The 12030-nt window shown below is 33.7% G+C and overlaps 1 protein-coding gene across 6 annotated transcripts in view; it reads right to left on the bottom strand.

The window, feature by feature from the left end:
* STAG2 (STAG2 cohesin complex component) overlaps window positions 1-12030 on the bottom strand; it is a 120992-nt gene that overhangs the window by 59416 nt on the left and 49546 nt on the right. For 5 of the 6 annotated variants that reach the window (XM_082609121.1, XM_082609119.1, XM_082609123.1 and 2 more), the window contains 3 exons: window positions 11310-11474; window positions 5794-5890; window positions 1239-1315 (listed from right to left, as the gene is read on the bottom strand). In XM_082609121.1, the coding sequence (XP_082465247.1) occupies window positions 1239-1315; window positions 5794-5890; window positions 11310-11474 (339 nt within the window). Of the gene's footprint in view, window positions 1-1238; window positions 1316-5793; window positions 5891-11309; window positions 11492-12030 lie in introns of all 6 variants that reach the window. The other variant, XM_082609124.1, reaches the window with a different exon arrangement.

Raw genomic sequence — 12030 nt, 5'->3', positions numbered from 1 at the left:
AAGAATGTCCTAGAAACTTAAGGTCATTTTATCAGTATGGTTTAGTAAAAATTTTTAACAATTAAATTTTGTCGTTAGAGCCATACATTTTTAAAAATTTTAAGTCATGCCATAAAAAAGTTGAACTATGTCTCATCTGAGAATAAGGTCCTAATACTCCACAAAAAGGTTTTCTTCCACATTTTCTGATTGGCTCATTTAGTGCTATATTGAAAAGTGTCATCTTAATTGCTGTTAGCAACTTGGTTTGCTGATATTTTCAAATCTTATTTCAGGATTCTTGTTTCAAATAGCTGTTTAGAAGAAAGAAAATTCTCACTACAACATTTAATATCAGAAAGTTAAAATAATACCATTCCTCTTAATTATATCTCAATTACTTAGAGACTGATTAATAGCACTTAGTGATCATCAAAGCCATTTTAACAACTCTTGTCTATCTTTTAGAATGATAGTTGAAAGTTCCTTCATCTGAGTAAGCAAAAACCCCCCAAAAAACATCAAATAAAACTCAAATGAGACAAGGCTTTCTACCTGAAAATTCATGGTGAAAAGCTTTAAAGAGTAAAACTACTGGTGCTGGAATACAGCTGTGAACAAAACAAACAAAAATCCCTGCCCTGAAGGAGTTTATATTATAGTAAATCTAAATATGTCTTTATTGGCAACAATACTTCAAAGACATCACCGTGATAAAGGATCAACTAAAGTCTAAGCTACTACTTATTATGGATTTGTATTGTTCTTAACTACTCATATTTGAAACAAAATAAGACTTTAAACAATTTTATACATATATGTATGTATGTATTTTCCTTTGCCTAAGCTTCCACCTGGTTCCCCAAGTATTTATCGAATCTTCCTTCTACAATATTCTAAGGTATGTTTGTAGGCACTTAATTTTATTCTTCCTTGAAATTTTAATTTTTTGACAAATAAAAACAGCTACCATTTATTAAGTCCTTACTATATGCCAGGCATTGTAAAATGCTAAGTAATTTTTCAAACATTACTGCATGCAATTTTCATAACAGCCTTATAAGTATTTTTAGCTCAATTTTACAGATGATGAAACTGATGCTAAGACAATTTGCCCAAGGTCACATGGCCATCATTTGATTGGATTTCTACTGCCAGAGCTCTTACCCACAACACTAATATTCAGAATTTAATACTCTGAAGAGTAAATCAAGATCAAGATGCATAAAATTATCATAACATTTAGGGTAATAACTTACCTCATCAAACTCTTCAGTCATTTTTCGAATTATTTCAGAGTTCTGCATATGTCTAAACATTTCTGCTGTGACAACACCTGAAATTTGCAAGTGTAAGAAGTTAATGGTAAATTTAAAAAATAACTTCTAAGTCCATCTCTAACACTAAAATGTCTACAATCGCACAATAAGGTGTACTTCAATATCACCTGATCTTTACCATGTTACTCAACCCTATAAAGCACAAATGCCATTCTCAACATATACAAGAAAAAAGCCCCACACTTCTGACAGGTATCTTTTTTTCCTAGAACAATCAGCCTTAGCCATTTCTACTTGGCTTAACTTTACTTATGCATAGAATGACTAAGACCCTTTAATATAAAGCATATGTCATCAAGCATGAGGCAGCATCCAGGGTAACATTTAAAACCTTGAGGATGAACCTGAAGAAAATAAGGGAAAGAGTAATAGGTAGACTTCACTTTAGCCAGGTTTCTTTATTAAGTACAACAATATGTAAGGCAACTATATCCCATCATCCCCTCAAAGGGCTTCAAATAAACATAAGTAGTAAGCTGTAGTTCCTGCTCATCCAGAAGCCTGTAATCTAGTTGTAAGTTTAAACAAAGAATAATAGGGGGCGGGGGGAGCAGAGAGAAAGCGGAAAATAAAGTATTAAAGTTAGTACATAATAAATGCCCAAATTAGTTGAAAAGCCAAGAAAGGCTATAGCTCAGACAAAAAAAAAAGATCTGGATAAGTAGGTGTTTCTTATAAGGACATTTAGAGTATTAAAGGAGTATGGAAGAGGCAAGGAGAAAGGATGCACATTACAAGTAGTATAACTGTATCACTTTGCTGTACACCTGAAATTAACACTGTAAATCAACTGTATTTCAAAAAAAAAAGTAGTAAAAGTTAGCCAGGTATAGGTCAAATATCAAAAAAAGGGGTTTCTAGGAAAAAGTTATGAGTAGGAGACAATGCAAGAAGTCATACATGAATTTCCACTGATGGGGTGTCACATTTTTTTTTAAAAGAAAAAATGTAAAAAGTGAATTTCCTAAACCACATTTCTAATGCTAGATTATTTATTCTTTGCCAGTCTAATCACTATGAATACCATAAATATAGTAACATCTAAAAGAATGTCTTGGGGCTTCCCTGGCAGTCCAGTGGTTAAGACTCCACACTCCCAATGCAGAGGGCACGGGTTCGATCCCTGGTTGGGGAACTAAGGTCCTACATGCAGCACGGCACAGCCAAACAAAAAAATTTTTTAATTTAAAAATAAAAGAATGTCTTGGTACAGGAACATGAGATTTATTATAAAAGTCAGATATATTTCAATTGACCAAGCTCTATTTTATATATGCATGCACATGTGTGTGTGCGTATAAATTTAAAAACAACAATAGAACATCATACTCTCTTTCCAACCCCAAATCTGAAAAGAACAACTGCTATGTAAGCTCCCTTCTCTCTGGGCATGCAATCTGAAGACCTTCCAGTAGCGTAACAAAACCAGCAGGAGTAGAATAGGAACTAACATCCATTGAGCTGCCTATGCACCAGCCACTTCAGCCCTGGTAACAAGCCTATATAGGAGGTACTATAATCCTGGCTTTACAGATGAGGAAACCGATGCTAAGGCAAAGAGAAGTTAAATAATCTGTATGAGATTATTAGTCTACATCTTGCTGCCCAGCCCCAGGTGAGATCAATTTCTACTGGTACTGTGAAAGACCCCTTACTTACATTAAAAACCCAAATGATTGTTTAAAAATATTAACAAATTTGAAAGAAAGCATGATTTCCCTGACTAAAGAAGCACATTCTCAAAAACCTTTTGAGGGGTTTTTAATTTATATCTAGAGCCATGGATGTATCTCCAGAACCTTCTCATACTTTATACCCAGGTACTGTAAATTTGGCAGTGCTAGAGAAGGACAAATAACTCAATCCCTGAAATAATTTCTACGAAATAAGCATTTATATATAAATAAATCTCCAAGTAAACATATTGCATACATTTTGACAAACTTCTAAAGCTCCTCCTCTCATCTCATAGACCATATAACAGCCATAAACCCAAATATAAGCAGAAAACAAAATAGCTGTCACAAACTCCATGCATATAATAACTCCTGAGGCAGGTGTAAAGGAGCCATCAGGACATCAGGCCAGCTCCCACTGCCTTAAAAGTGTGGGGGACACGAAGCAAGACTGCTTTAAATACTGGTAAACTGAAAAGTGACAGCTGACCAGGAAAGAAAGAAGGAAACAACTGGCCACAGAATCACCAACCACAGAGCAGTCTGGAGCCATTCAGTTTAGGGCCAAACATCTCTCCACATACCTCAATACTTCAGAAGGCATAACTACAGTAAAATAACTGATGCTCATAATAACAATCCTAAATCCACAGGAAAAGGTACACTGTATATACTTAAGCATGTTTCTAATTCATTTATAAAAGAATTCTACCAAAATATTTTGAGTATGTTTTGTAAGTACTTAATGACCTTAACTTTGATTACATGGTAAATTTCTCTTTATGGAGCTTCCTTGCTTCTAAAATAAATATTATAGCAGTGTTTAAATCTACCTAAGTTTTCAACACCCTCAATTTTTAAAAATTTTCACAACCTTGTTTGTGACAAGGTATGTCCAAATGTTTAGTGGGCAAGCTCCTGATTTATAAATACAGTGATGCCAGAAAAGGAATGTATCTGATAAAGGGGAATGCTCTGACTACGGCTTTGTTTTAAAACTGCAATTCAGAAGCCTAGTTAGGAAACTAAAACTGATCAAACTATGGTATAATAGCTAAGACTGAATATAAAAATTAGAGTTTCAACTCATTAAATTATTTCTGGCACCTGTTCAGTTGGTCTGCAATCAACCTTCACATTTTCAAAGAATCTAAAGAGAAAGGACATTGCCCTTGATTACATAACACCACAAACAGGTACTTGTACCCTTTTACTCCAGAAAGATGGAATGGACATAGACAAAAAAAAATAATATCAACATATCTCATTTTCTAGAGTTAATCTGGTTCATCATACTGTCATTACTACAATACTTCCTCTGAGCAGATTCAGTAGAATTTTCTAATACTGATTTACAGCTACCTTTAGCTAAGAAGTAAACTAGGCAACTCTCTGCACTCTAAAGACAAGACAATAAAATTTCTCAAAAATGGCCATATTAATGGCATTATGAAGACCATAGACTCAAGAAGTTAATAAATTTGTCTATCAGGCCTCACATATATAACATTTAATATGCAGACTGCACTGAAAGTTGTGATCGACCTCATAAAATGCATCAGTTCTTAAAATGTTACTTGTCTTCCAATTCCAATGACAGGATTTTTAAAGAAGTTTTGTAGAATTAAAGGAGTAGACATAAGTAAATTGTTTTCTGGGATCTCTTTTCAGATTTGTTTATTAAATCAGTCATTCTTTAGCACCTTAATTTTTTAGATCTACTTTTAGGCAATCTTCCCTCCTCCTAACTTCTAATGCCCATGTTTTTGGTGCCATTTTCATTAAAAAATGTAATACCCTTGGAAAACTCTGTAACATTTATTAGCCTGTGCATCTTCTAGAATTTCAAGGATGGGCCAAGTATTAGGGAGACACAGAATAAATCAGAACCTGACCATGATCTTGACTAACTCATTTACTGATCCAGATCAGGATGTATGACTCCCCCAACTTACACAATTTTGTCCCTCTGGCCAAATGTGTGTGCTACATGTTTCTGTCTCAGGGAAGACATTTTATATTTTCCCTACTCTTACTTCAAAATCTTTTAAAATAAAGTATAAACACTTTAAAAAAGACCCCGCTCCCCACTCCAGTTTCTCTACCTTTTAGGAAAAAAAACCTGTAAATGTCACCAATTCCTTACTTTACTTACTTACTTACTTACTTACTTACCTACTTACTGTTATTCATGGCACTTTTTAACTCCCTACACTTTACAATTCCCTGCCACTTGAACCTGTATCTCTTCATTATCTTCCTCCTCCCTTCTTTTTTTTTTTTTTAAATTTGCGGTACACGGGCCTCTCACTGCTGTGGCCTCTCCCGCTGCGGAGCACAGGCTCCGGACGTGCAGGCTCAGCGGCCATGGCTCACGGGCCCAGCCGCTGCGTGGCATGTGGGATCTTCCCAGACCGGGGCACGAACCCGCGTCCCCTGCATCGGCAGGCAGACTCTCAACCACTGCGCCACCAGGGAAGCCCCCTCCTCTCTTCTTAATCCATTTCTTTGCTCCTAAAACCAGATGCTGAAAGTGGGAAATATATCTAATAAAGTAACATAACAATTATAAATTGCCAAGTTTTTAGTTAACTTTCACATATGAATATAACAGTCTCAACAGACTTTCTCTCTTTGTTCTTTGCTCTTTTTTCCTTACATACATTTTGTATGGTTATAATGCAAATAACTCAGTATCGTGGCATTAGTTTCCACATAAAGTGCTAATAATTTTTAGGTGAAACAAAAAAGAAGAGAACATTTGAGAACATTCTGCTTCCAAAATAAATATACCTTACCTTTACAGCCTGAACACTGAATAAAAAAGTTGATGAGGTCAAGAAGTGCTATATCTCGGTCATGCTTGTATGACTCTATCCAATCATCTACCACCGACTACAGCAGAGGGGGAAAAGAACCATTAGCTTTTTCTAACGTTCTAAGAGTTAATTAAGTCAGATTAAAGTCGTTAAGATTCAACATTAAGTGCTATCACATTATTTCAATAAATACATACACTTGTATACTAAAATTTAAAGTTAAATTTTAACAATAAAATGGAATCTAATTCAGTAAATTAATCACCTGATTGTACATAAATGATCCATCTTCCTCATTTTTGCATTAAAAGGAATCTGAAAACTAAATATGGGACCCAACTCTATAAACTGAAATTTCTTAGTGATATTATAGATATCTTAAAAAATACTGATATTTGACTAAAATATTGTACTAAGTAATATCTAAATATTAACACTGCAATGGAATGAAAATTTTAAAAAATTTTTGAAAAGAAGTGAATGCCTGGGTCATTGAGGAAATGCAAATAAAATAACACCCTCCAAATTGATCTACAGACTCAAAGCAATCCCTATCAAAATCCCAGCTGGCTTAGCAGAAATTGAAAAGTTGATCCTAAAATTCTTAGGGTAATGCAAGGTATCCAGAATAGTCAACAGTCTTGAAAAAAGAACAAAGTTGAAGGACTCACACTTCATGATATTAAAACCTACTACAAAGCTACAGTAATCAAGACAGTACAGTACTGGCATAAGGACAGATACGTAGATTAATGGAATAAAACTGAGAGTCCAGAAATAAACCCTTAGATTGATGGTCATTTGATTTTTGACAAGGATGCCAACCCAATTCAATAGCGAAAGACTAGTCTTTTCAACAAATGGTTCTGGGACAACTGGATATCTGTATGCAAAAGAATGAAGCTGGACCCTATCTCACATCATACACAATCAAGTACCTAAATGTAAGAGTTAAACCTATGAAACACAGAAGTAAATCTTCATAACCATTGAGTTACGCAAACCCTTCTTATATATTAGACCAAAAGCACAAGAGACAAAATAAAAAATAAATTTGACTTATTCAAAATTAAAACTTTGTTCTTGAAAGGACTCCATCAAGGAAGTGAAAAGACAACCCACAGAATGGGAGAAAATATTTGCAAATCATATATCTGATACGGAACTTGTGCCCAGAAAATATAAAGAACTACAATTCAATAATTTTAAAAACCCAAATAACCCAATTAAAAATATAGGCAAAGGATCGGAATAGACAGTTCTATACAGAAGATATACAAATGGCCCTTAGCACATGCAAAGACGCTCAGTATAACTGGCCACAAAGGAAATGGAAATCAAAAGCACAATAAGATACCACTTCACTCCCACTAAGATGGCTATAGTAAAAAGTACAGACAAAAATAAATGCTGGCAAGAATTTGGAGAAATGGAATGCTAAAACACTGCTCGTAAAAAAGTAAAATGGTGCTGCCACTTTGTAAAAAGTTTGGCAGCTCCTCAAAAGGCTAATGAGTTAAATGACCCTGGAACTCAACTCCTAGGTATTTATTACCCAAGAGAAATGAAAACGTATGTCCAAACAAAAACTTGTACAATAATACTCATAACAGCATTATTCACAACAGGCAAAAAGTGGAAACAAACCACAGGTACATCAAGGGATGAATGGATAAATAAAGCATGGCATATCCATACAATGGAATGTTATTTGGCAATAAAAAAGAATGAAGTTATAATACATGCCACACCATGGATGAACCTTAAAAACATACTAAGTCAAAGAAGCCACTCAAAAATGACCATACATTTATATGACCTCATTTATATGAAATGTCCAGAATAGGCAAATTTATAGAAAGTAGATTCATGGTTGCCTAGACCTGGGGGCAGGTGAGGAGAAAGTGATTGCTAACGGGCACAAGGTTTCTTTCTGGGGTATTGAAAAAATTCTAAAGTTAGATTGTGGTGATGGCTGCACAACTCTGTGAATGTACCAATACTAAAATTCATTGAATTTACACTTTAAAAGGGTGAATTTTATGGTTTGTGAAGTATATTTCAATATAGCAGTTTTTTAAAAAACAGAACTAAAAAATAAAAGCAGCACTATATTCCTTTGTGGACAAAAGAGGAAACCACAAAACAGATAAAAACAATTTTTAAATAAAATTTTAAAAATTAAGATGATAAATTACAGCTAACATAAAAAACAAAAAGTCAGGAGGGAAAATGTTTTAAGTTATATACCAATAAATACAGAATTTGGGTATGAACTGAATGAATAAAATATGTACAATTTGATGTAAAAAAAAGATAATAAGATCACATGAAAAAGAAAAGAAAATATTATTTAAGAATCACCTGGCTCATAGAGATTTACTGGACATATTCTAAAATGTTGCTTAATTTCTAGATTTCAGTCCTTTTCTATATTTTATAGCAGCTTGTGTATGTTAACCAGCTCAATTTATGAAAGAAACGTTTCTAAGATGATCCCCAAATATGATATGGGCAGTATCAAGAGAATATATTATGTGATATGGGAGTTTTAAAACATGGCCCCAAGTTGTTTGACATTGCTCCCCAAAAAGAAGTGAGGTCTATGTTCCTTTCTCCAGAACAGAGTGCAGCAGAAATGATGCTTCCAAGATTAGGTCATAGAAGGCTATTCAACTTCTGCATTGGGTTCTTGCAGCACTACAGACCTAGATACTTCCTCTCAGGAGTCTCTCCAAACCCAGAAGCCATGCTGTAAGAAGCCAAAGCCACGTGGAAGAACCATTTGTAGGTACTCCAGGTAACAGTTCCAGCTGAGCCCAGCCTTCATATCACTCCTGACTAGGTACCAAACATGAATAAAGAAGTCTCCAGATGATTATAGTCCATATTTGTTTTTGTCACCTCCAGGCATTCAAGCTATCTCAGCTAAGATCCCAGCTATCATGGATGGAAGCACAGAAGAGACATCCCTATTTACCTCTGTCTGAATTCTAGATCCACAGAATCACTAAGCATAATAAAATGGTTGTTCTTTTACATCACTGAGTTTGGGGTGGTTTGTTATGCAGCAATAGATAACTAGAACAAGGGCTATTCTCATCAATAAAGATACAAAAATATTTAATGAAATCTTACAAAAAAATCACATCACATCAAAAAGTTATTCATGAAGATCAAGAGTTTATACTAGAGTTTACATAAGGCTGCTGTAATAAATACAAATAAAATATAAATAGTAAAACTAATACAAGCTATCACAATGAAATATATTTAAAATTTTTAATCATCAAATAGTATACTAAAAACTCATTCAATAAAATTCAACATCTATTATCTAATAGAACTAGGGGCACGTGCATGATTTCTTCTTTCTTAAAATTTAAGAACTATTTTAAAACCAACAGCGAGTCTTGTACTTATTCACTCTCACTCATAATCACCGAAATAGGGATATCCTGGGGATACAAAAAAATGAATAATACACAGTCCCCAATCAAGGAATTAACAATCTAGAAGCAAATACAGACATGTGCATAACTATAATACAATATACTAAGTGCTATACTGGAAAAAGAAGAATAAGAAATACATTCAAGGGGAGAAGGAGATAGAGTCCAAAAATGTTTCCCCAAAAAAGAGCGACATTTGAATTAGTCAGTCCTGTGATATGGAAGGGAGAAAAATAAGACTATTCCAGGCAGTAAGAAAAACAAAAAGAAAGGTCTAGGGGCAGAGAACATATGGCAGCCAGAGAACAGCAAGTATGCCATAAGGAAATCTGGGCTGGAACTTTTAGATAAGGAAGAACTCTTAGAAGTTTGTAAACAGGAGACTTCCTTGATCAAATTTGGTGTTAGAAAGATAACACAAGTGGGAGTACACAAAACAAACTGGAGGCGGAGAGATGATTCAGGGAAATCAATGGAGAGATACTGTGGATATACTGCTTTTAAGCGGGAAAGCACACTTAGAAATAGAAAAACAAATGGCATAGAGGTACAATCTTAACATATGACAAACCATAAGCAACACAAAAATAAGGAAAATGTTCACTCTTTAAACACTGAGATACCATTAACAAAAAGAAATATAAAGCTAAGCCCTCACATTTTCTATTAAAAAGTTCTGATGAGCCAAAAAGTTAAAAAAAAAAAAAAACCCTACAGACTAGACAAAAATAGAATAGCCTAATTAGCTGCAGATATAAGTTGAGATTTCTGATGTTAACAAAAATGATAAGATATTAGAAAAAAAATTAATGCATTTAGCCACTTAGAATAAAATATTATAGAGAAAAGTATAATATAAATATAAAAAGGAAAATAATGAAATGGTATACAATTTAACAGAGATAATTTATCCCTTCAATAAAATTAACCCAAAATGGGAATCAGAGAGGAGGATAATTTTTTAAATTAGGAAATGACTAAATAAACCATAGCACAGTAATATAATAAAACATTATTTCTTTCAAATGTGTACACAAAATAATCATTTAAAACATTAAACAAGAAATAAAATCCACATCCTAATCACAACCCTATGAAAGCTAACCATATATGGATAAGTGACAGTGAATTCAAATTTAAGAAAATACGTTGCACTATACAATTGGTGATAGTTCAAAAGCTAACAATTCTTTTTCATTTTACGTGTAAAAAATGTGCCTTATTAGTTCCAATTGATATTTTAAAATTTATTTACAAAACCATACATATTTAGATAAATGCATATTTATAATCAAGATTTGCATTTCAGTTATTCATTAATAACAAAAAGTTTAATGACTAGCCTTCTCTAAACCATCCATGTGCACCTTTTGTTGATGAAAGTTAATTCCATGAAGGAAAAAAACTATTCCCTATAGTTTTTATAAATTAAATAATAATTTCATTAAGCGTGTATATTGAGTATAGTGTTGATTCAATTTTTTTAAACCATATGGGTTTAGCCTCCAGTGTAAAGCTGAAATGCTTCTACTGTCATAAAATTATGAAGAAACAAAGTTAGGATAATTTGACATGGATATGACTCCAACTCTGTACTCTTCTGGTAAGAAACAGCAGAAGTTATAAAATTTGTGATAGACAACAGTGATCAAAAGAATTCACTAAAGTGGACAGTGATTACATTAGGTCACTCAGCCAAGAATTCTGTATGTGCAAAGAACTTCATGTTTTAACAGCCACTATATAAACTCAAAGGAAATTGAAATGTCACAGTCAGGGTTTACATCAGCATATTTTTTGACATAGTTTTTATTATATGCCATTAAAAGAAAATAATGCAGCAGAAAATGACTCAAGACACAGCTTAAATGTCTTATGTATGAATAGACAGATCCCTTTTTTTCTGACTAGTTTGTTGCTTTTTTCTAATATGCAGTATTAAAAATTTTTTAAACACAATTACAAAAATCAGGGATATATTTTATATAACTCATTTAAGTTCAAAATGTACAAATGAACCAGGAAGAACACAATAAACATTACCTGCATAGCACTCTTGCCCATTTTAACAACTTCAAACAACATCATGTTTTCCACTCCATTCTGCTGGTGATGACCATTCATTCGGTTTGGACCAGAAGGAGGTTTTCCTCCTCCATTTCCACCTTTGCCCTTTTCTCCTGGGCCTTTTTTGCCTTTTTTACAAGTCTGCATAAAAATACAAGCTGCTTAAGTTATATCCTTATCCTTGAGAGTTCAAAATAAAGCTACAGCAGAAGCAGCTGATAGCGTGCATAATTATAAAACACTTAAACCTGACCTAAAGGGGAGTGCCATACACATGCGTCATAATAAAATGATATGGTTGTGACAGCCTCTTTGTGGTATCAATTTTTTTAACTTATACTACCATATACCTCATGTGACACTGCAGTTAGGAGCACAGTCTCTGTAGACTGACAGACTGCATAGGTCCCAAATTTCTATTCCTGTTAGCTGAGTGATCTTGGACAAGTTACTTAACCACACTGTGCTGCAGAGAGATTTTCTAATTTGTAAAGTGAGGATAAAAGTAAAAAAAAAAAAAGTGCCTACTTCATAGGACTGTTGCTTTAGGGTGCAGACTGTAGTGGGCAACAAGAATAACAAAACTCTATGAAATAAGTAACTCGTAATTAGTTCAACATTTTAACTTGATGTCTATTGTTAGTCTTATAAATCACTGCAGTGCATTGACAAAGGAATTCTAAACAGTATGAATAGG

The sequence above is a fragment of the Mesoplodon mirus genome (genome assembly GCF_964341445.2).
Source record: "Mesoplodon mirus genome assembly, chromosome: X".
NCBI classification, from domain to species: Eukaryota; Metazoa; Chordata; class Mammalia; order Artiodactyla; family Ziphiidae; genus Mesoplodon; species Mesoplodon mirus.
The sequence above is the reverse complement of the archived record's forward strand: the minus strand, read 5'-3'. Positions and strand labels throughout refer to the sequence as shown.